Source organism: Peromyscus maniculatus, chromosome 22 (assembly GCF_049852395.1).
Source record: "Peromyscus maniculatus bairdii isolate BWxNUB_F1_BW_parent chromosome 22, HU_Pman_BW_mat_3.1, whole genome shotgun sequence".
Lineage (NCBI taxonomy): Eukaryota > Metazoa > Chordata > Mammalia > Rodentia > Cricetidae > Peromyscus > Peromyscus maniculatus.
In genome coordinates, this window is record NC_134873.1 from 41,652,822 (window position 1) to 41,675,498 (window position 22,677).

General features: G+C 45.8%; 1 protein-coding gene across 1 annotated transcript in view; it reads right to left on the minus strand.

Annotated features, from left to right (window-relative positions):
• Positions 1-22,677, minus strand: part of Capn13 (calpain 13) — a 79,020-nt gene that overhangs the window by 34,661 nt on the left and 21,682 nt on the right. The window contains exons 5-8 of the mRNA XM_042267340.2: positions 18,261-18,435; positions 17,359-17,433; positions 12,615-12,700; positions 160-234 (exon numbers count right to left, since the gene is read on the minus strand). Coding sequence (XP_042123274.2) covers positions 160-234; positions 12,615-12,700; positions 17,359-17,433; positions 18,261-18,435 — 411 coding nt within the window. The remainder of the gene's footprint in view (positions 1-159; positions 235-12,614; positions 12,701-17,358; positions 17,434-18,260; positions 18,436-22,677) is intronic.

The following is a 22,677-nucleotide window of genomic DNA, read 5'->3' on the forward strand; positions in this document are numbered from 1 at the left end:
CCAGCTGCCGTTCAAAGCTACTGTGCCTCGGGACAGAAAATAGGCTCCCTCTAAGCAGGTCTTTGCACAACTGATTTCCAACCTCACAAAAGTTTAAGGGAAGCCGTTAGGATGGAGGGCTTGGGAAATGGAGACTTCAAACATCCTTAAAGAAAGTACCAAAACTCGCCATCATCCTTGTTCTCATACAGCTGGCTTTTCCGGGGGTCGTGGGTTTCCTCCCACTCCTGGGACCTGAGGATGGAGAGAAAGACCACAGAGTGAGACCTCTCCCACATCCCTGCAAGAAGCCCACGGTGACCTCAAGTCACCTGCCCACTTTTGTGAAACTCTAGAATACCCGACATCTGTCCTTTAGGATCTGGCTTTTCCCACTCAATATGCTAGTCTCTAGTTCTGTCCATTTTTTTTCTGTTGCTAATAGCGTGTTTTTAACTCTTCTTTGTGGCCGAATAAAGCTCCATTGTGTATCTAGACCACATTTTGTTTACCAACTTATATGTTGGGGGTTGCCTGGGCCAGTTCCATAAATTAACAATGGGAAAGGGGAGGGTAGACATGAGAGGGTAATAAAGTGGGGGAATGATCAAAATACATCTTACACACGTATAAAGACGCCACGATTTGTACAATTAACGTACACTAATAAAGACTACCTCCTATCTTCCTCCACCTCTGTGGTGATATTTTATTTGTACTGAAATGTTATTTTAATTTTATGTTAATAAATAAAGTTGCCCTGGGGTCAGAGCTATTAGAGCCATAGTAAGAGCGTGGTGGTTAGAAGAGCTAGGTAGATTTCTGTGTGTTCAGGAATACAGCCAGTATTGGAGACATACGCCTTTAAGACCTGGAGGGCGGTACTTACAGGCAGTGATGAGGCAGTCATGTGGTTGGGTTTACAACCAATGAGAAGGCAGAACAGAAAGATTATTTAAATAGGGACACAGGAAGTACCTCCCTCTCTCGGGGAAGCTAGGAGCACTGGAGGAGGTAAGATTTTATCTCTGAGCTCTGACCTCTCGGCTTTTCTCTTTTACCTTGGCTCTGTGATTCTTATTTTAATAATACGATTGGTTACATCTACATCTGGCGCCCAACGTGACAAGAATCCATTAAAAACTGCTTGGGGCCGGCTCCCTAGCCGGAACAGCCGGCTCCCTAGCCCCGGCCCAGGTCTGCTTGGGCTCAGGCTGGACTGTGAGCTGCTTGCTTAAAGCCAGTGCTACAAACAGCTCAGGCCTGCCCTGCTAAACAGGGCCCCTGCCTGTAAAGCCAAGCCTTGACTCGGCTCAAGAGGGAACAAGTGGCTGGCTTTAAGCTTTAGCCGGCTACCCCTTCGCTTTCACTTTCACTTTCACTTTCGCTTTCGCTTTTGCTTTCTCTCTTGCTTTCTCTCTGTCTCTCTGTTCTCTCTCTCTCTCTCTCTCTCTCTCTCTCTCTCTCTCTCTCTCTCTCTCTCTCTGGATTTACACCTAGGACTCTAGGTGGCTGTTTTGAAATTCGCTCGGATTTCTACTGTTCTACGCAGATTTGGTAAGTAATAAAAGACAAATTTTTTCCACATTTAAAAAAAAAAATGGGTTTCCTGTGTACATTGGAAGAAAATTGGGTTTTGTTTGAAATTTTAGGCAGTCTGACAATGGAACAACTATATGAAAAGATTAGTATTATGGGAATTATGCAGTTAATCACCATGCTTATTCTCATTTTACTATTTAAAAAGATAGTCGATTTAAGTGCCAGGATAACAGCTTTAGAAAAACCTGTTAATTTTAACAGTGAAGTTGGTTCAAGTTTGGATCATAAGGTTACAGAAAGAAAGCCTGTTTTCACACAGTCATCCTTAATTTATCCTGTAACCGTACAGCAGATGCCTGATCAAATGGCTACACAAAATATCTGGGCTCCAATTGAACTGATGGATTTTAAAAGGTTTAAGGAGGCAATAGTATCTTATGGCATGCATTCCCCATATGTAAAGCAAATGTTAAACTCTTGGTCAACATATAATAGGATTATACCACAGGACTGGCGGGACCTTGCACAAGCTGTTCTGGAACCCAGCCAGAGAATTCAATTTCTGACTTGGTTTAAGGAGGAAGCTAGAAACGTAGAAACACAATGGAGGGATAAAGGAATACAAGTTTGTCAGGATCAGCTTATTGGAGAAGGCCAATATGCTTCAATACAAACACAATGTTTATATGATGTTCAAACTGTAATTTTATGTCGAATGGCAGCCTTGAATGCATGGAACAGAGTTGATGAACCAGGAAAAAAACCTGAGTCATTCACAAAGGTTATGCAAGGCCCAAAAGAATCTTTCACAGACTTTTTAGAAAGACTGGCTTCAGCAGTAAACAGAATGGTCTCAGGATCAGAAGCTAGTAAGGCAATAATTGAAGCTTTGGCATTTGAGAATGCGAATGCAGCATGCAAAAGAATAATCAGGCCGTTAAGGGCAAGATCTGCACCTTTGGAAGATTGGATTAGAGAAACAATTAATGTTGAGGTTGATGAGCATGATACGTGGGTAGGAGAAGTAATTTCAAAAGGTTTGAGGAGTGTTAGATGTTTTGGGTGTGGAAAGCAAGGACATTTCAAAAGGGACTGTAAACAGGTCATTCCTAGAAGCAATGTTTCTTCAAGGAACAATGGCAATAGAATGCCCCTTCCTTCTGGAGTATGCAGAAGGTGTGGTAAGGGAAAACACTGGACCAATGAATGTAGATCAACAAAGGACAGACAGGGTAATCCTTTGCCTCAGTTTTCGGGAAACTCCCGGAGGGGCCTCATGCAGGCCCCCATAGCAAAACCAGTTCAAACCTTTCCTGCAGCTGTAGAGGAAATCCCTGCTCTGAGCGATTAAATAACCAAATGACTATTGGAATAAATCATGCTGGTCAGGATGATGAAAAAGAGAGAATAGAAAATTCAGGAGAAAACATAAAGAAAATTTTTTGGCAAACTTCTATTAATGAACAGAGACCAAAATTAACGATAAAAATAAATGGTGTTTTGTTGTCTGGTCTGGTAGACACAGGTGCGGACATTACCATAATTGCACCAGAATTTTGGCATCCAGCTTGGCCTCTTCAGGAGGTAAACGTTCAACTGTTAGGAATTGGGACATTATCTGGAGTGAAACAGAGTGCAAGATGGCTGGAATGTATAGGTCCAGAAGGACAGAGAGGAAAATTAAAACCATATGTCGCTAACATAGCTATGAACCTGTGGGGTCGAGACTTGTTGCAACAATGGAATACTCAGATTAAAATCCCTCCAATCTCAGAAACAAATCATAAACTAGCACATGTTTCTGAGAGAAATATTAGAAGGCATTATTTTGAGTGGTCACCAGCCATCCATATTATACAGGAACAGGGCACAACAACTGATAATCCTCCAAAAATACCAACAGCTCTACCTTTAAAATGGTTAACAGACAAGCCTGTATGGGTTCAGCAATGGCCTTTAACAACAGAGAAACTCCAGGCTTTAGAAGAGCTGGTAGAAGAACAGTTGAATGCTCAGCATATTGAACAGTCAACCAGCCCTTGGAATTCTCCTGTATTTGTTATTAAAAAGAAATCTGGTAAATGGAGAATGGTAACAGACCTTAGAGCAATTAACAAAGTAATTCAGCCGATGGGCTCTCTACAATCTGGAATTCCTTTGCCTACTCTGTTACCAAAAGGATGGCCTCTCATAGTTATTGATTTAAAAGACTGTTTCTTTTCAATACCCTTACAAGAAAAAGACAGAGAAAGATTTGCTTTCACAGTGCCTACTTATAATAATTCTCAACCGGTTAAAAGATTTCAATGGAGGGTCCTCCCACAGGGAATGTTAAATAGCCCAACTCTGTGCCAATATTTTGTACAACAGCCATTGGAAGTGATACGTAAAAAATTTCCTAAATCTATAATTTATCATTATATGGATGATATTTTATTAGCTGACTCAAATGCAGATACTTTAGAAAGAATGTTTGAAGAAGTAAAGAAAATTTTGCCTTGCTGGGGATTACAAATTGCTCCTGAAAAAATACAAAGAGGAGATTCTATTAATTATTTAGGATATAAAATAGAGCTACAAAAAATTAGACCCCAAAAGGTACAAATTCGGAGAGATAGACTACAGACTCTTAATGACTTTCAAAGATTATTTGGAGATATTTCTCATCTACGAACTATTGTTGGGGTAAAAAATGATGAACTGACTAATTTGTTCAAAACCTTAGAAGGTGACAAGGACTTAAATAGTCCAAGAGAATTATCACCTGAAGCTGAGAAAGAATTGGCCTTGGTAGAAAAGAAAGTACATGAAGGGCACGTGGATCGTATTGATCCAAAGCTGGATTGCATTTTGGTTATTTTACCTTCTAGGCATTCCCCTACTGGAATATTAATGCAGAGGGAAGATATTATATTGGAATGGATATTTTTACCAAATAAACCAAATAAAAAATTAAAAACTTATGGGGAAAAAATCTCTGACTTGATTTGGAAAGGAAAATTGAGACTTCGTCAATTAGCAGGAATAGACCCAGCAGAAATTGTCGTACCTTTAACTAAGGAGGACATTGAAAAATTATGGACAGAAAGTGAACCTTGGCAAAGAGCTTGCAGTAATTTTTTGGGAGAAATTAACAGCAAATATCCCAAAAGCAACAGAATTGATTTTATAAAGAGAGCTGATTGGATCTTGCCTCGAATTGTACGGCAAAAACCCATATCTGGAGTTCGTACATTTTATACAGATGCCAACAAACAAGGAAAGGCAGGTTACAAATCAGAAAATTTAAGTAAAGTGGTACAAAGTCCTTATAATTCAGTGCAAAAATCAGAATTGTATGCTATTCTGTTGGTATTAATGGATTTTTCAGAACCTCTCAACATAGTAACTGACTCTCAGTATGCTGAAAGAGTGGTATTACATATTGAGACTGCAGAATTTATCCCTGATGCTTCAGAATTAACTTCACTATTTATTCAATTACAAGATACAATCAGGAAAAGGAGTCATCCTTTATATATAACTCACATCCGATCTCATACTGGTCTGCCAGGCCCTCTAGCACAAGGCAATGATGAGATTGATAAATTATTGATAGGAAATGTGCTGGAGGCCTCAGAATTTCATAAAAAACATCATGTCAATAGTAAAGGTTTAAAAAAAGATTTTCCCATAACCTGGCAACAAGCCAAAGAAATAGTAAAGAAATGTCCTACTTGTTCCTTCTATAATCAAACACCATTACCAGCAGGATGTAACCCAAAGGGTACTCAGAGGAATGAAATCTGGCAGATGGACGTGTTTCACTTTGCAGAATTTGGAAAACTGAAATATGTACACCACACTATCGATACTTATTCAGGATTTCAATGGGCAACTGCTCTGAGTTCTGAAAAAGCTGATTCTGTAATCACTCATTTGCTAGAAGTTATGGCCATTATGGGTATACCTGCACAAATCAAAACTGACAATGCTCCATCATATGTCTCTGTTAAAATGAAACAGTTTTTTGCTTATTACAATATAAAGCATATTACAGGTATACCACATAATCCTACAGGTCAAGCAGTTATAGAAAGGTCAAACAGAACTCTAAAGGATATGCTAAATAAACAGAAAGGGGTAACAAAAACCCCCAGAAATAGACTGCATAATGCTCTATTAACTTTGAATTTTCTGAATGCCAATGAGAAAGGAACAACAGCTGCAGAGAGACATTGGGTAATAGAAAAAACTACAGAATTAAATCAGCCTATATACTTTAAGGATGTGCTGACCTCAGAATGGAAACCAGGGTATGTATTACGTTGGGGACGAGGTTTTGCTTTTGTTTCTACAGGAGAAGATAAGCTGTGGATACCATCAAAATTGATAAAGGTTCGATTTGAACAAGAAAAACCTCTTAATTAGAGGAGGTGATAGTTCATCAACCAGCATGAACATCCAATTTAAACTAACTTGTACCTGTAACACATGTCTTTTCATTTAATCAGATAATAACTTGCCAAAAAGGAACATCCCCACAATTAGTCTTGGGGGAAGGTTTTTGTTTTTGTCTTTTAGGAGAATGAAGGTTAAGGAATCTGAAGGACACAAGACAAATGAGACAACTGAAGAAAAGGGACAAATCATCTATCCCAGGAAACAGAGTATATGGGAGTATATGGCATATGGGTATATATTATCTAAAAAATTTTATGTCTTCTTAAATGTTTGTTTCTGCTTTTCTCTAAAGATTTAACACTATTGGTTTTCTAATAGTCCCAGTTCAATTAAAATTTAAAGCTGACTTTGGAGTTGGAGAATGGCTCTCTCCTTCTTTAAACTCAAGCATGTTGTTAAAAGGAAAATGCAAACTCCCTGTATCATGCCAGAAAGAGCCTTTTTCTGCTATGGGACAGGACAAAAGCCAAATTAATTAAGGGACTATTCTATTACTAATCTCAACTCTTTGATTCTATTCTGATTCTTTAAACTTTTCTTAAAGTATAAATTTTATATCAAAATTTACAAGATTGATATATATATATATACATTTTAAATTTTGTTAAGATATGAATGGTCATATAGAGTACTAACTAATTCTAGAAAAAAAAGGCTTCAATTAGCTGCATATATATGTCTTTGTGTTCGAGTCTCTTATCAGTTTTCTGCAGGAAATCATGGCCAGGCCTAACATCAACTGAAATCTCCAGGAAGAAGATGGGGCCCCACAACAACAAACACAACAACAACAATTCCACGTGGACAATAATAATATCACTGAACTGACAAACATCATCTATAGATCAGCTTTGAACTACAAGGTGCTCAGAGCAATTTTGAGATGACTAGCTGAGATGATCCAGTCTCAAAGACTACTTGAATAAGGACTTGAGATAAACCCTGAACTTTGGCTTTATACATAGACTGGATAATAATGAAGGATATAGTTATCTTTCCTAGAATTTGACAATTAACCTAAAAAAATTTTCTTTCAGGATAAAGATAACTTCGCCCATACCCAGCAGGAAGCAATTTTAAGAATATGACACCCACATTGCCAAAGAAGTGGTGTGGGGTGGGTGGTTTTTTGGTTCTTTTAATGGGTTTTGGGTCTGGGATAATTTTCATTATTTAGGGGGGTAGGTTACAAGTTGTCAAGGGTTAGGAAAAAGGCTAAGCAAAGGAGATTAGATTTAAGGTTCTTGTTTAAAAAAAAAAAAGAAAGAAAGAAAAGAAAAGAAAAAGACAATTACTAGTTTTAAATACTTTACATTATTACCAACTATTAGGATATAAAGAAATGAAAGTTAGTAGTTAGACATTACAATAGAAATTGTAGTCATATTAGATATGTTTTAAAAATTGAGCAGATATATTTTAGACAGGTCATCTTCAAACCCTTCAGAGATCTACCGAATATGGCATTTAAAATGTTTTAATAACTTAGAAATTTTTCTTTTTTGAGACATGTCGGCTCCTGGCAGTACCAATCTACTTCAGAGAAAATATGGGCATTGAAGAAACTGCATATGGAGTTAATTTTCATTGTGGCAAAAGTTAGCCACTGGACAACAAAGTATCCTCAAATCAACAGGACAAAATGGACAGACAGAACACGAAACAAAGGACTACCGATTCCTGCCAAAACAAGTATGGTTATGGCTTTATCAGAAGGCATCTTCTGAGGCCAGGACAATATGGCACCATCCCTGAAGTGGCCTTCACAATCTGGAAAAGGTACAGTGCCCTTTTCTTTGAAGGCAGCTGAACAGGCAGTGGGCCGATGGCTTCTGTTGTGCAATGGAACAGCAACTGAAAGCTCACGCCTCTCAATAGTAGACTGGCATTTAATAGAGGGATGTGGAGAAGGGCATGCTTAGATGAAGCCATATATACACAGCCAAGAAGAATGGACAGCTGAATTCAAAAACCATCAACAATTTCCAGAATTTAAAATCCTGAATCATGACATGACACTAGTGGAATTCAGGTATTTCTGGTACATGGACTGCTCTCACCCAGTGTGAGGTTGAACTGTTGACCTTGTGTACAACCTACTTCACAAATGAGTCTGTCAGATACGCTAAGCCTATAGGCTGAAGATGATGCCCCAACACTGCGGAGAAACCTCAGGTGACTGTCCAGGCAGCTGGCTGTTTCTGTCAACTCACAAAATTTTTGGAAGTTGCTTTTGTGCACTTCCTGTTTTTATTTTTGTTAGCTAATATTATTTCCTTCTTGGGTCTCTGAGGGAGTTGAAGATTAGTTAGTTATAGTTGAAGATTAATTAGGATAGAAAGTGAATTAGATACATTTTGGACTTACTAAAATAGGATAGATAAGGGAATTATTTTCTCTGATTTGTCAAATACAAATGGACTAGACATCGTTTAGGTATTTGTTACTTGTATATATTGTATATAGTTATTGTACTTTTGTATATAGTTTTTCTTTTGTTAGTTATAACCTTTTGCCTTTTTTCTTTTTATTAAAATAGAAAAGGGGAAATGTGGTGATATTTTATTTGTACTGAAATGTTATTTTAATTTTATGTTAATAAATAAAGTTGCCCTGGGGTCAGAGCTATTAGAGCCATAGTAAGAGCGTGGTGGTTAGAAGAGCTAGGTAGATTTCTGTGTGTTCAGGAATACAGCCAGTATTGGAGACATACGCCTTTAAGACCTGGAGGGCGGTACTTACAGGCAGTGATGAGGCAGTCATGTGGTTGGGTTTACAACCAATGAGAAGGCAGAACAGAAAGATTATTTAAATAGGGACACAGGAAGTACCTCCCTCTCTCGGGGAAGCTAGGAGCACTGGAGGAGGTAAGATTTTATCTCTGAGCTCTGACCTCTCGGCTTTTCTCTTTTACCTTGGCTCTGTGATTCTTATTTTAATAATACGATTGGTTACATCTACACACCTCCTTCTTCTACTTCCTCCTGTTACCGAGCTGGAACACAAGAACCTTTTGCTGTCTCTACTTCCTGACAGTCCCCAAATATTACTCATTTACTGACTCTCCCTCCTCGGCCCATCTCACAGACGCCCTGGTCCCACTCCTCCGTCGGTTACCCTAGTTCCGCCTACCTCTCCGTCCCTCATGGACATGCCGTTGATCTCCCTGCATATAGTCCTCCTGCCCACTCTCCTACCCCTTCTCCACACAGCCACCGAAACAAGCCCTCCAAAAGCCGGGGCTCGATCATGTCACGTCCCTGCTTACAACATGCTGGTGGCAGCCAGTTACTGCCAGGGCAAAGTTCAGACTCCTTAAGAAAACCGCGGCCTCTGCCGACCTCTCCAGGTTTAGCTGGGCTGCTCCTGCCCCACCCCCACCTTTGAAGGTCCTTTTCCAGCGATCATTCATTTCCTTAAAGAGGGTGACTCCTCCCCGCTCCCCTTCCCCACACGCACCTCTTGGCTTTCATCACGATGATGCTCCTGCATCAGGAACACTCCTATCACTGCTAACCTGCTACCTCTCACGCATCTTTTCACCTAAGGGGGACCCTGCGTGAGAAGCCTGGCTAATGCTCACACGCTCATGCTGAGACCTGGCCCTTCCTTTGGGCTCCCGTACACCTAGTCCTCTGTGTAGCTATTCCTCCACTGCTTTGTCTTTCTTTCTCTTTTTACACTCCAGATGCCCAGAGAGCAGTGGCCTTGCTTTCCGCGACACTATCACAGGCACCTCACACACCATGACGACTACTCCACGCAATGACTTTCGTCTTTTTTGCTTAGTTAGCTACACTACAGAGATGATGCATTCCAGAAGCAAGTCCTGGGGCGTGATGGGAAAGAGACCCTTCTAGGCAAAAGGCAATAGCTGTTCCTCATTCAGCTTGAGTTTTAGAGGAGAGGCAAGCTCCAGGTTCCAGGCCCCAGAGGCCTAACAGTTTAATGAGATCTTTCCTATAGAGGAGCCCATATTGAGAGCCCGGGTCACCTTTGTGTCAGGACAGCAAGGCAGAGACCACCACCCAGGCTTCCGGCGGCTGGCTGAAGCAGTCAGATGTGTTATTGTAAAATGGCAATTTTATAATTAAGCGATAATTACATTTTCTGCAGTGTGTAAGGGAAAATAAATGTAGTGTAAATCAATACGCTATTGATTCATGCAAGTTTGCCTTTAAGTGTGTGCGACTGAAATTTCAATTATGGCTGAGATTAAACCATCCGGCTCTCGCCATCCGTCTCCATTCCTAAGGAGTAGGGAAGAAATCGACCACCTGCATAGAGACAGTGATTATGCGGTCCCCACCACTTCCTTCCAGCCTGGTTCTGGGGAGAGAGGGGGGCTGACACTCAGCCAGGGGACTTGATCCTACAGGGTGGACACTGCTCTGGACACACACTCCTGTTTAGAGGCCCCATTCATGCTCATTCTGGCAGGGTTTGAATCCAAGATTCAGGCCCCTTCTCCCCATCCCTGCTTCCTCTGCCACAGCCCAGCAGTTTCCTGGCTAGGGAGAGGGGCCCTGGCTCGCTTCTCTTCTGAAGCACACCCCATACCCTTGTCACAAGGACACCTCCTGTTCATGGCCATCTGTCACACTTTCCCTAATACGTCCACCCACAGGACCTTTTTCTTCTCTGAGCGCCGATGTCCCTTGTGGCCTTCACTGGTCATGGAAAACCAAGGGAAATATTAACCATTTTGAGTTTATTGTCTGCCCTCACCTTCGGGAACCTGTTGTCAATGGTCTGACGTGTTCTATTTCTACCTGCCAATCAAAATATCCTCTGGGCCACATTCAGCAGTTTGGGGCGCTGGGCACGGAGAACCGGGGACAGCCAGAGGTTACTCAGATTTACTTTGGAAAAAGTAAAGGATAATCCAGGTCGGATGGCTGGCACAGGTGTGTCATCTCAGCCCCTCCGGAGGTTGAGAGGAAAGGGTGGCAAGTTCAAGGCCAGCTTGGGTGACAGAGTGAATGAAGCCTAGACCAAGCAGTAAAGCAGGACCCTGCCTCAAACAGACAACGAAGAAGGCTGAGAGCGGTGAAGAGCTTGCCTGCCATGCATGAGCCCCGTGTTTAATCCCCAGGAGGGAAGAAAGGAAAAAAACATAACTTTAAGAATAGAGGCAAGAGAAGAAAGAGGACCCAAGGAAGGCAGCATTGTACAGGCTGGGATAGCGCATGGGTGCATGTTTTCCCAAGGTCACATCCCTTCTCCTATCTCCAGGGAGCATCAGAGGTTCCAGCCATGCTTATTCTACAGACCTGTCCTGATGTTTCTCTCCTTTCCTTTATCCTTCCCTCCCTCCATCCATCCATCCGTCCGTCCATCCGTCTGTCCATCCGTCCGTCCCTTCCTCTCTCCCTTCCTTCCTTTCCTCCCCTCCCTCCCTCCTTTCTTTTTCCTTCTCTTCCCTGCTCCATCATACATTCACACGTTTCGCTAGGTGCCCATCCATGAGGCCAGGGACACACCAGCTCCAGGGCCCACAACGAATCAAGGGGGCTTGCCTCAGCTTAGCCCAGGGAGCCCCACTGGGGTGTTGGCGGCTTGTCCAGTCACACTGGCTGTCTGCATGTGACTTCCAGAGCTGTTGTGAAAATCAACCCTATTGATTTTCACTACGTGTTGGGTCTTGTTCTGTTTGTCTGACACATTGCATTTCCTTTCTGATCATGCTCCCATCCCCAACTGGCAATGAAGCTGCAGCCGCTGTGCTCTGATGGCTTTTAACAGGTCTGCACAGATCCTGAGTGGAATGAGACAGACCTAGCCCCACTGGCCACCAAGAGAGGCAAATAAAGTATTGCTGCCCCTCTGTCCTTCTCCCTTTCAGTCACCAAGGCACTGGGGACTGAGGTGGGAGGAAGAAAATCCAATGGGAGGGACAAAAGACGGACAAATATTGAATATTCTCTCTCACATGCGGAAACACTTAATTGTTCATGGCAGGCAGTCGGGTACCAGAGGTCAGGCTACGGCAGCTGAGCATGACCATTCCAGCACCTGGATGAAGTTGCTGAGTACCCAGATGCCCATCAGGGTGTTGGAGATCTAGCTACTCAGCAACCCCCATCATGAGCAAGGTGTACTGCAGGCACGTGGGTCCATGAAGTCCAGGTCAAGGGACAGTCGAGCATCTGAGTCTGCTCGGTAAAGAGACCACCCAGATCATGGTCTCAGGTCCTCGGCTCTGCCTGGCATGGAGCCTGCTCCACTCTGATCCTGTGGGCATCAGCATCAGCATCTGAATCCAAAGAATTCCTTCCAGGAAGGATGCTTTTATTCTCTACTTGTCTTTTCCCAAGGGGGAGTCATGGCTCCCATCCTGCCTCATTACCCTCTTTGCTAATCTTGGGTATGTGAGATCTCAGAGACTTTTGGGAGACAGACACTGGGTCTTCCCATTTGTGTGTGTGTGTATGTGTGTGTGTAGACAGCACCTACCTAACTTTATCACATGCACACAATAGGTGTCTAATAAGTGCCTGGAAAACGATTCCTGGGAGTGTAAGTACACCCACAGCCATAACCAGTGATGTACTGGCCAGGTGCATAGCAAAGCCTGCAGTGGGCTGGCCAGACCCTGCCCAGGTGCTCAGTGAACAATCGACATCTGCCCATGTTTCCAGTGCTCATACCCATCTCTCCAGCGCCCTTTCCATTCTGTGTTGCCCCAGGGGTTCCAAAGGCGGATGATTTCTTCCCAGCCCCTCTGGTACTGAATCTGTAAGGAGGAGCAGAAAAAGCAACCGTCAGGGCTCTCTCTGGCAAAAGTCAGCCGAGAGCTGAAGTATGAATACAGCTCCTTTTTTTTTTTTTTTTTTTTTTTACCTCCCAGGACTAATTTAACTTCTGACCTCATTTGGCTGCAGCCAAGAGAAAAATGAAAAGAAGAAAAAAAAAATCAATGTCTCTCTTGCCGCCTGCATGGAGCTGGAATGAGAGAGGGAGAGAGAAGCGGGGGAGGGATGAAAATGACCCTTGCTTTGCTCAGCCTCCAGCAGGTGCAGGGGTAGCTCCATCATGTTGGGTGCTGTCTCCTGGAGCTGGGTGAACTCAGGTTTAACTGCAGAGACCTAGCATGGGCTGCTGCATTTGGCTGTAGGGGAGACAGCTTTGTGGTCCCCTGCCTTGCCTAATCCCTCTCACAGAAGGCTTCTCTATCCCACCGTACAGCCTGCATCCATGCCAGAAGCCTACCAGGGGCTCCAGCACAGTCTTGGGAGGAGGCCGATATGAGCCACCCAGGGGCATCCTTGGAGCTGGGATAGCCAAGGCTAACCTTCCATCTTGCCCCCGACTAGACACCCAGGTGTATGAGAAGGTGGCCTCTAATAGTCTGAACCTCCCCTCTTTCATCCCCACCTCCGACATGCAGGGTTTCACTTGTGCCGCTGCGTTAGAATTTTTGCGGCTGTTACAACAGACAGCAACAAACCAGCCCGGCCCACACTTCCGGGAGCCAGGAACCCTCAGCCTGGAGAGAGGGACTGAAGTCAAATGATTGAGCTGTAGTGGGGCTATTGATCCATGCTAATGCTGTCTAAGGAGATGGAAGGCCTAGGGAAGGAGGGGGCTGCCCGCTGACTCCATGGCAGAGGCAGCTGAGAAACTCAGCAGCCTCTCACTGGACAAGGAGAGACTGTGCCGCCGCCACCGAGGCCCCAGCGAAGTTACTCTCAGGTCTCTGGGGTGGGCATTCCTACAATCCTTGTCTTGCAGAGGAAATAACAGAATCGGAGAGGTAAATAAACTTTCCCAAGACTGAGTAAGCAAGTGGCAGGGAGAATTCTCATCCTAGCTGCTGTCAGTGCCCTAGGCCTCGCTCTAAATTTGGGAATTAGATATGGAAAAAGACTCTTCGATGTGGCTGTGGCCTTGGCCTCAGATATAAGCCTTGAGTCACCTTGCTTAGGCCCATGTGATCACTCACAGATGCGCTCTGAAGAACGGCATGGTACAGAGCCTGGACCTTGGCTGAGAAAAGGTCTTTTGCTTGTTTCTTTCCAGGTCTGCCCAGTCTCTTACCAGCATGCACTGGAAGGCTTACAGTTCCTCCAGAGGGCAGAGATTACTGGCACAAGCCCAGGCTCTCATCCTCTCTGATCTGCCCCAAGCCTCCCCTCAGCTGCCAGCATTTGCTGGTCCCCACAAAGCAGGGTCACCTTGTGTGCCACAGAGCTTCATGAGCGCCCCCTTTGGTGCCCAGTGGAGTCAGGGGCTCAGTTGGGCCTAGGGAGGAGAAGTAGCCAGTGATTCAGGAGGGCTGCGAGCAGGGCTAAATGAGGCATGCAGATAAACACTCACCCCTTGGCCCAGGGGAGTTGCCAGAAGAGCTAGGTGCATAATAAAAAATGCCAATTTCATTTATCTTCCTGTCTATGTCCTGCCTGGAGGGAGGATGAGCAGATTAAAAAGCATACTACATTTACAGGCTGGTTTAATCTTAGCACTTGTGGCTCAGAGTTATAGCCTTCTCGCTCTGGATGGGGGAGGGAGCCTCTAGCAAAGTCAAATCCCTGAGCCCTTGTGTCCTTTATGACCCTGCCCAGTTGGTAGCTACGTAGTCTGTGGCCAGGGATGCAGAGGTCACATTCAAAGCTAAGACCATGGATAGGGATACGAATGACTTCATGACTTCACTGCTCCCAACCATCCTCTTGACCTTGGTTAGGCTTCTCAGCAAAGGCGTCACTGGACAAAAGGTAGCCCAGGTTATCTGTCCTAAATAGCAGCTTCTTAGACGTATTTTCTTGAATGAATGCTAGTTCCATTGGCTATAAATAGCTCTACTCCAGAAAGAGTGGTTTCCTTGTTAATGGTTGATTAAAACCAAGGAGCACTAAAGGTGGTGCTCTCAGGAGCCTTTAAACTGTGAATGTACATTCCATCTGCAAGAGGCAGAAATGAGGAGATGCATTCTTCAAATGTATTCATTTCCACAGAACGTCTCCTGAAGGTACCTTCTGTGACGTGATACCTGCTCGGAAAAGCAGGGCAGGATTATACAGGCCATAGGGCTTTGATCATCTGTCATCCCAGGTCAGGGGATCTGTTCAGACCTCTCTCTCAATCCCATGCTCACCACAGGTAACACTAACTGATGACCACTCTCTTTCTCCAACTCTGCAAGCAAGATCAAAGTCTTGTCCATCTAGAAACCCGGACGGCATAGTTAAGTGGCCACAGCTGCCAAGTGAGATAAAATCTATTTGCAATCCCGAGACTTGTCCACATCTGGGAGAGTGGGGTTATAGGAAATGGGGTGTCTACACATGGCCAGTGTGATGATAGTACCGCTGGCTTCACAAACAATCCCCGGGAAGAGGTCGGGAGAGTAGAACAGAAGGTCTGGTGCATAGTTCGGAGGACGGGAGTCTGCAGCCACCATGACCTTGCTCATAGAAATGCCCTCTAGGCCTCTGTCATATATTCTGTGATAGGGGAAAAATCCAAGGCCAAGGGCAAATGCATTCATTCAAGCATGCAATTGCACTCATCCATTTAACAAGCATTTATTAGACGCTTGCTGTCTTCAAGTATATTGATGCCAATTTACCATTTTGGAGGCACACGGGACAGAATAAGGTCCCCCGTGCTGTGAACTATGACTTGAAAGAATGGGGGAACCAGCTTTAAGTTGGTAGGTGGGAGAGACAGATTGGCACAGAAGAGTTGAGACAGGTTGAGAAGGCCACAGAAGGCACTTGACACTCAGTATTCCTTAGCTTACAGGCACCTGTGAGAGATCTGCCTGGAGTTTGGAACTCTGTCTCTTCGGATATGGAAGCTGTGCTTGACCTCAAGAGTAGTGGGACATACAGTTACAGGGAACACTTGTAGGAACTCCTGGGGGGGGGTGTCAGGAAATGTTGTCACTGCACAACTGTTTGATGACTGCAGGAACAAAATGGGGGGACACACGCAGGTGCCAGGGAGCTATGCCACAGGTAGCCATCTTGATGACTTTCAGACGGGTCCTTCTCCCACCAGCTCAGAGTGTCATTTCAGAATGGAGGCAGCTGGACTTCCCTAGTGCTTTCCAGATGGATCACGCTTGATCCAGGAACCACACACATTTTCACTCACTTGTAGTAAGTTCTATAGACTGCCCCCTCCTCCTCGTGGAATCAAGTTGCACCTGAGCAGACGGAAGCAGCCACAAAGTGTGCTTCACTTCCCAGCCACCTTTGGGTCACTGTATGGCTGGGGGATTAAATGCAGGCTAATGGGCTGTGGGGTGTGGGTGTGTGTGGGGGGGGGAGGTGGATCACTTTCTCATTCTTGTCCACTATGGGTAGCAAAGGGTGGCCCCTGGTCTCTTTCTTTTCCCAAGCTGGAAGACAAGGGTACCATGTAGTTTGAACCTACCAATAGAATCCAATGCTTTGGATGTCAGTTACCTAGTCTGGTGGTTTGAAGGAGAATGGCCCCCCACAGGCTCATATATTTGAATGATTGGTCCCCAGTTAGTGGAACTATTTGCAAAGGATTGGGAGGTGTGGCCTTGTTGGAAGAAGTGTGCAACTGGTGGTGGGCTTTGAGATTATAAAAGCCCCCCCCCTCACACACACAGACACATGCACACATATTTCTCTCTCTCTCTCTCTTACCTGTGGATCAGGATGTAAAGCTCTCAGCTACTGCTCTAGTACCATGCCTGTCTGATTCCTATCATGGTGATTATGGTCTAACTTCCCAAAACTATAAGTCAGCCCCAGTTAAATACTTTCTTTTATAAGAATTGCCTTGGGAGCTGGGCAGTGATGGCTCATGCCTTTAATCCCAGTACTTGGGAGTCAGAGGCAGGCAGATCTCTGTGAGTTCGAGGCCAGCCTGGGCTACAGAGTGAGTTCCAGGACAGGCTCCAAAGCTACACAGAGAAACCCTGTCTCGAAAAACCAATATGGTCATGGTATCTCTTCACAGCAATGGAACAGTGATTAAGACACCCACTGACCCAGGATCACCTGCTTACCTGAGAGAGAGGCAAATGCTATCTCATTTAAGCTTGTGTAGTTTAGAGGGGGGCTTTGCTCTATCAGTTTAGTTTGTATGAGTTCCAAGGTAAAGTGTTCCTCAGAGTCAATTTGGGTGATGCATTCTACCCCTCTTTGGAGTAAATCCCCTACCTAACTAGATACCCACACCCCTGTGATCACTTCACAGAGAGCAATGATATAGGGGGAAAATGGTCATGGGGAGAAGGACCCCAGGCACCGTAACACTGGAGAAGGGATTGAGACTGCTGGAGGTGGGAGTTATGGTAGAGCGAGAGAAAGAAACACTCTTGTCAGCTACTGGACTTGCAGCAGTCATCTACCTCTACCTCCTGTTTAGAGGATCCCAGGGACAGATGCCAGGCTAGCGGTTCAGCCTTACCTGCTCAGCTCCAGTTACTGTGTAGGCGTGCTGGCTCACCAGTCCATTTTCCATCACCTCCGACTCATCTGTCAGCTGCAGAAGAGAAGAACAGAGTTCTTTGGAGACACAGAAAAATACATGCAGGCAGCATCTGAGTCAGTGGGCTTCCCCCCCAGCAGGAAGTGTGTGTGTGTGTGTGTGTGTGTGTGTGTGTGTGTGTGTGTGTGTGTATAAAACCCTTCCTAGGATCATGAGGCTACTGGATGGGAGGTCCCAATGTTTTATGCCCAGGAGCTACCTACCCCACTGACTATGAAACTCACAGGGCTCTGAGGACATGGGCTGCTTGCTCCACTGACCATTTGTCATGAGCAAGACACAGCATAACACATGTCAGCAGGGTCTTCCACCCCTAACAACATCCCCCCCCACCGAAGGAGCAGTATGACTTGGCCAATGTTAAGAGCACAGGAAGTGTGGTGGAGACAGGGGGCCAGGCATCTTAGAATAGACTCAAATAATTTGGGGGTCATGCAAACTATGAGACCTGCTGCCCCTATGGCTGGTGAGAACCACGGCTTTTTATAAACATAAAGAAAACACAACGGAGCTACCCATAACTACAGTCGCCCTTTCTGACACCTTGAAAGCCTTCTGGTCAACCCTGGCCCACATGCTGCTCTTGGTCATAAGGAAGCAGTATGTGAGAATGGGGGTGTGGGGGGGGCGACTGAATTCCAATAGTGCACAGCACCCCCTAGCCACGTGACTCTGAAACTTCACTCAATCTCTCTGAGCTCATTTCCTCTTCTATGGCATGATTTTGGAGTCCCTGTCTCCTCCCTAGCTAAGGACTCTGGATGGATACTCCTAGGTGAAGAGAAACTTCTTGGGCACCCAGGAAGCCCCCATCTACTCACCCCCTTTGGGGTGGCACAGGCCACCATGGAGCCCGCCTTGACGGCCGTCTTCACCGCCATCAGGAGGTCGGAAGGGGAGGAGTGTAGATTGACAATGGTGACCACGCCTCCCGTGAGGTCCACCAGGGCATCGGGAAGGTAGCCATAGTGGATCTGGGAATAGGAGCCAAGCAGCCTGGGAGGGGGAGGTCAGGTTAGCCCTGAAGCGGGAGATTGCACATCAACCCTGTGTGTGTTCCCTCGGTGAGAGACTCCTCCATCCGCAGGGGACCACACACACACACCATGCCCCCAGGAGGAGGGAAGACCAGGGCAAGCCGGCCCCTAGAAAACATTGAGTGCTGTTTTGATGAGAATCTTTGCTGCTGCGGTCTCCTCGGTCTGAAGACACAGGAAACATGGACATGTTCAGGGCCACCCTGGGTACACGCTCCATGATGAACAAGACCTCATCCCCACCCTCAAAGAACTCACAATGAACATCCCCAAGTTCAACCTGGAGACGAGCACTCTTTGTTTTCACTCTGGGAAAACTGACCCAGATCTCTTGTTTATAATGCCACCCATCCCCCTGGAAATTAGGAGGGGGAGAGGCTTTAGTGAAGGTGGCACAGGAAGGGATGAGTCTGGGCATCCATACCCTCAGACCTGTTCTCTAGACACCTCTCTCACCCACCCCCAGTCTTTGGTCTTCTGCTTCTGTGCCCATACCTCAGAAATACCTGGCCCCATTGTCTCAGCTTTGTTTTCTTCTGATTTTGCTTCAAACCTCAGCGTTTGAGCCCTGCTCATCACCTCCTGGCTGTGTGATGGCAGGAATTGACTTAGCCTCTCTGATCCTCTTTCAGGACCCCATCACACATTATCAAGGCCCCATCCTTGGCTCCTCTCACAAATTTTCAATATCCTGGAAGGAGACTGAGCTTTCTCAGGCACCCTTGCCTGTTCGAGGAGAGGACATTTACATGTGCCTCACTGAGTTAAGTAAATGTGGGCAGCATAGAGAAAGCCTCTGGCCATGGCCAGCATCATGAGGCACAATGGTCTGCATGTCCCCTTCTCCCTGCTCCAGATCGACCTGTCCTCCACACCAGTGCCTGGCATCAAGATGTAATCTCTTTGGAAAGGGTTGTCAATGATCACAAACCAAGCCCTTTGACATCATGAGGTATCTACAAAAAACAAGTAAGTAACCATGGGAGACAGATGACAGACAGGTCCCAGCCTAGGGCCCTCGACTCTGAGTTGAGGTTCATGTGGGTCAAGAGAGAGCCAGGGGTATTCCAGGGAGGGGAAATAAAACTGGAGAGGCTCCCACAGCCAGGAGAGCCATGGTTCTCAACCTTCCTAACACTACTACCCTTTAATACAGTTCCTCATGTTGTGATGACCCCCAAGCACAAAATCATTTTCGTTGCCACTTCATAACTGTCATTTTGCTGTTGTTACGAATCATAATGTGAATAGCTGATATGCAGGACATTTGATATGCAACCCCTGCGAAAGGGTCCTTTGACACCCTCCTCCCCTCTCCCCTGGGGTTGTGACCCATGGGTGGAGAACCACTGCAGTAGAGCATGGTGAACCTAGACGGGTGGACAACAGGGCTGCGGGAAGCCTGTGACCTCTGGGAGAAAGGACACTGCAATAGTCACAATGATATCACTAAAGATGGAGTCACAGGGCCAGATTCGCAGTGGGGTGAACTGTAGGTCCCTAAACTATAGCCATGGTAAGGCTTGAAGGATAGGCGATGGAGGCCTGCGGGCAGTCTCCTGAATGCAGGAGCTGCCCTCCCTCCATCCCTGCCAGATCTCTGTGCATCTGTCCCCTACTGGCAAGCAGATGCAGAGCCTTTCATGCGCGATGGTCAAAGCCCCTGCCTTGACTCTTTGCTTCTTTTGCTATTATAAAATAATAAAATGGGAGTCTGGGCCTGGGTCCATTCTCACCTCTGCCTATAACAAGGTACTTGGCCTTGGAGATGACCCTTCTCCATTTTGTTCTTGGAGTTTCTACTAGACACAGCAGGATGAACTGGGCTCACACTGGGGCCCTCAGACACTCTTTCCTCATCCTATTTCTACCTTGGTCACTTTCCTCCTAGGACCACATAGAAGTCCAGCAAAATCATGTTAGCAAATATGTGTTAAGCGGCCACTGTGTCCCAGGCACACATGCTAAGGGTTGCTCAGAAAAACCTCTTACTACAGAAACCTAAGGATGCACAAACCAAAAGGTCAAATCAATGGGACACTCGTGTGACATTTACCCACCTTGTTTAAAATGAGTGCTGATCTTATCGCCTTCCTGGCCTCCCTGTGACCTCAGGTTCTGATGGGCTTTACATTCTTTATCTCCACAGTGTTCTCTTAGTCAGCGACACATGTTCTCTTTGGTCAAGGTTATGCCCAGTTAGGTCTAAAGACTTGACTTAATGTCACAGGTCTTTACTGAGGACAGCAAAGCTAACAAGGGCCATTCCAAAATCTATTAGTACTTCGCTGCACCAATCTTTCGTGCCTGTACCAAGGGTCCCTCCCAGTTCTAAGCAGGACCCACGAAGGTGGTTGCTCCAGGAAAGCGACTGGGGGCTTTGACCCTTCTACACGAATATACCCCATCTCAATGGCTCTGGGCTTCCTCTGAGGTCTGTTACCCACATGACTCTGCTGTCACCACAAAGACACCACACACAGTAGAAGGGCTCCCTGTCCACTCTACCACAGCCAGCATCTCTCCTCATGTAGTCCAGAACCTTCTCTCAGTGTCTGTCCTCGGTGCCTACAAAGCCTGACCCAGTGGTCATTGGACGCTTTGACAGATCCAGGCTTATGGATCCTGCTGATGCTTCAGGAACACGTCAACTATTCTTAGTCCCAGTTGCTGACAGGAAGCAGGAGGGTGGGGGAGGGAGAGAGAGAGAGAGAGACAGAGAGACAGAGAGACAGAGAGAGAGAGAGACAGAGAGAGAGACAGAAAGAGAGAGAGAGAGACAGAGAGAGAGAGAGACAGAGAGAGACAGAGAGAGACAGAGAGAGAGAGACAGAGAGAGAGAGAGAGAGAGAGAGAGAGAGAGAGAGAGAGAACAGTGCCTTGTCACCTGAACCCTGGAATTCTGAGCGAGCCTGCTGCTTGAGCCTCATCTCGAGGAAATGACTTCATGCTCTGACAAAATAGAAGTATCCAGATGTCTAAGCTTGAGCCTGATAGGAGGCCGAGATGCTGCATTTCTTACCCACAGAGACGCCGCTACAGCCGATGCCCAGCCTGCCAGATCTTGTCCCCATCTCTTCAATCTCCAAACACAGATTGCTCTGCCTGACACTTGCCTGATCTGATTAATTTACTTCCAGATTCCCCAGCACGGTGAGAAGTGGGAATTGGGAGTCCACATGTTCACTGGGCTGCTTCTACCCCCTCACGGGGCCAGTGGCCTCTGCCACAGACAGCTGTGCTCTCCAGGTTTGTGTGGGGGTCCCAGGGTCAGGCAGCAAACAAGACCGATCTCTTTCTGTAGAACTGATGTCAAAAACTGGCAGAAAGAAACTGGGGGGGCAGCTCTTGGTCCTAGCTTGGTCCTGACCACTCGGTGACCTTCTTGGGCCTTGGTTTCCTCATCCCTCACAGGAAAGAGTGCTCGATGTTCATAGAGGCCTCTTGGAGCTCAAGCTCTGAAATGTTGGCATTCACTTCTGCATTCGGCAACTCTCCTCTTCGGGTGGGTGGGTCGGGGCAAAGCTTTTAAATAGCTTTAATAGTTTGAAACATTTTATCCCCAGCTAGATTTCTTTAGGCGGGAGAATGTGGGATTGGGGCCTAGTCTCCCATTTCTTTTCAAGCTGAATGATTGCTTTAGGTCAGCTGTTAACAAAATGGGGTCAAAGTCATCATTTCCATCCTCAAGCTTTCTAATTCTCCCAGGCTCCCTCTTTTTACATAAGGGGAAAAAAAAATGAGGCCCAGAAGTGATAAGGGTGGGATCTAGCCTGGAAAGATAATGGTGATGTTTGTGTAAGTAGCTTAGGAGTGAATTAACCTCCCAGAATGCCTGCTCTGGTTCAACAGCCCTGGCTGTTATCTCGACTTCTTTCTCCAATGCGAACGCACAGTTCTTCCCGACAAAAGAAGGGAGAAACAACTTTAGTTTTTCCACAAATTGCCTCTTAAAAAAAGAAAGAAAGAACGCACACAAAGAGGTCTGGAGGGGCCTCTTCATCTAGATTGTGAACCCAGCCAGGCTGCAGCCCTGCTACGTGGAGTCCCAGGGAGGTGACCAAGGGATCCAGTGGCTTGCACCTGTTGTCTCCTGGTAACTTGGAGGCCCAGCTTCTTCATGTGTGAATGCGGAGCCTTCCAACCCTATGTCCCCTTCTCCTCTTCCTTTTCTCCCCAAGGATGTGGGCTGCATCATGGT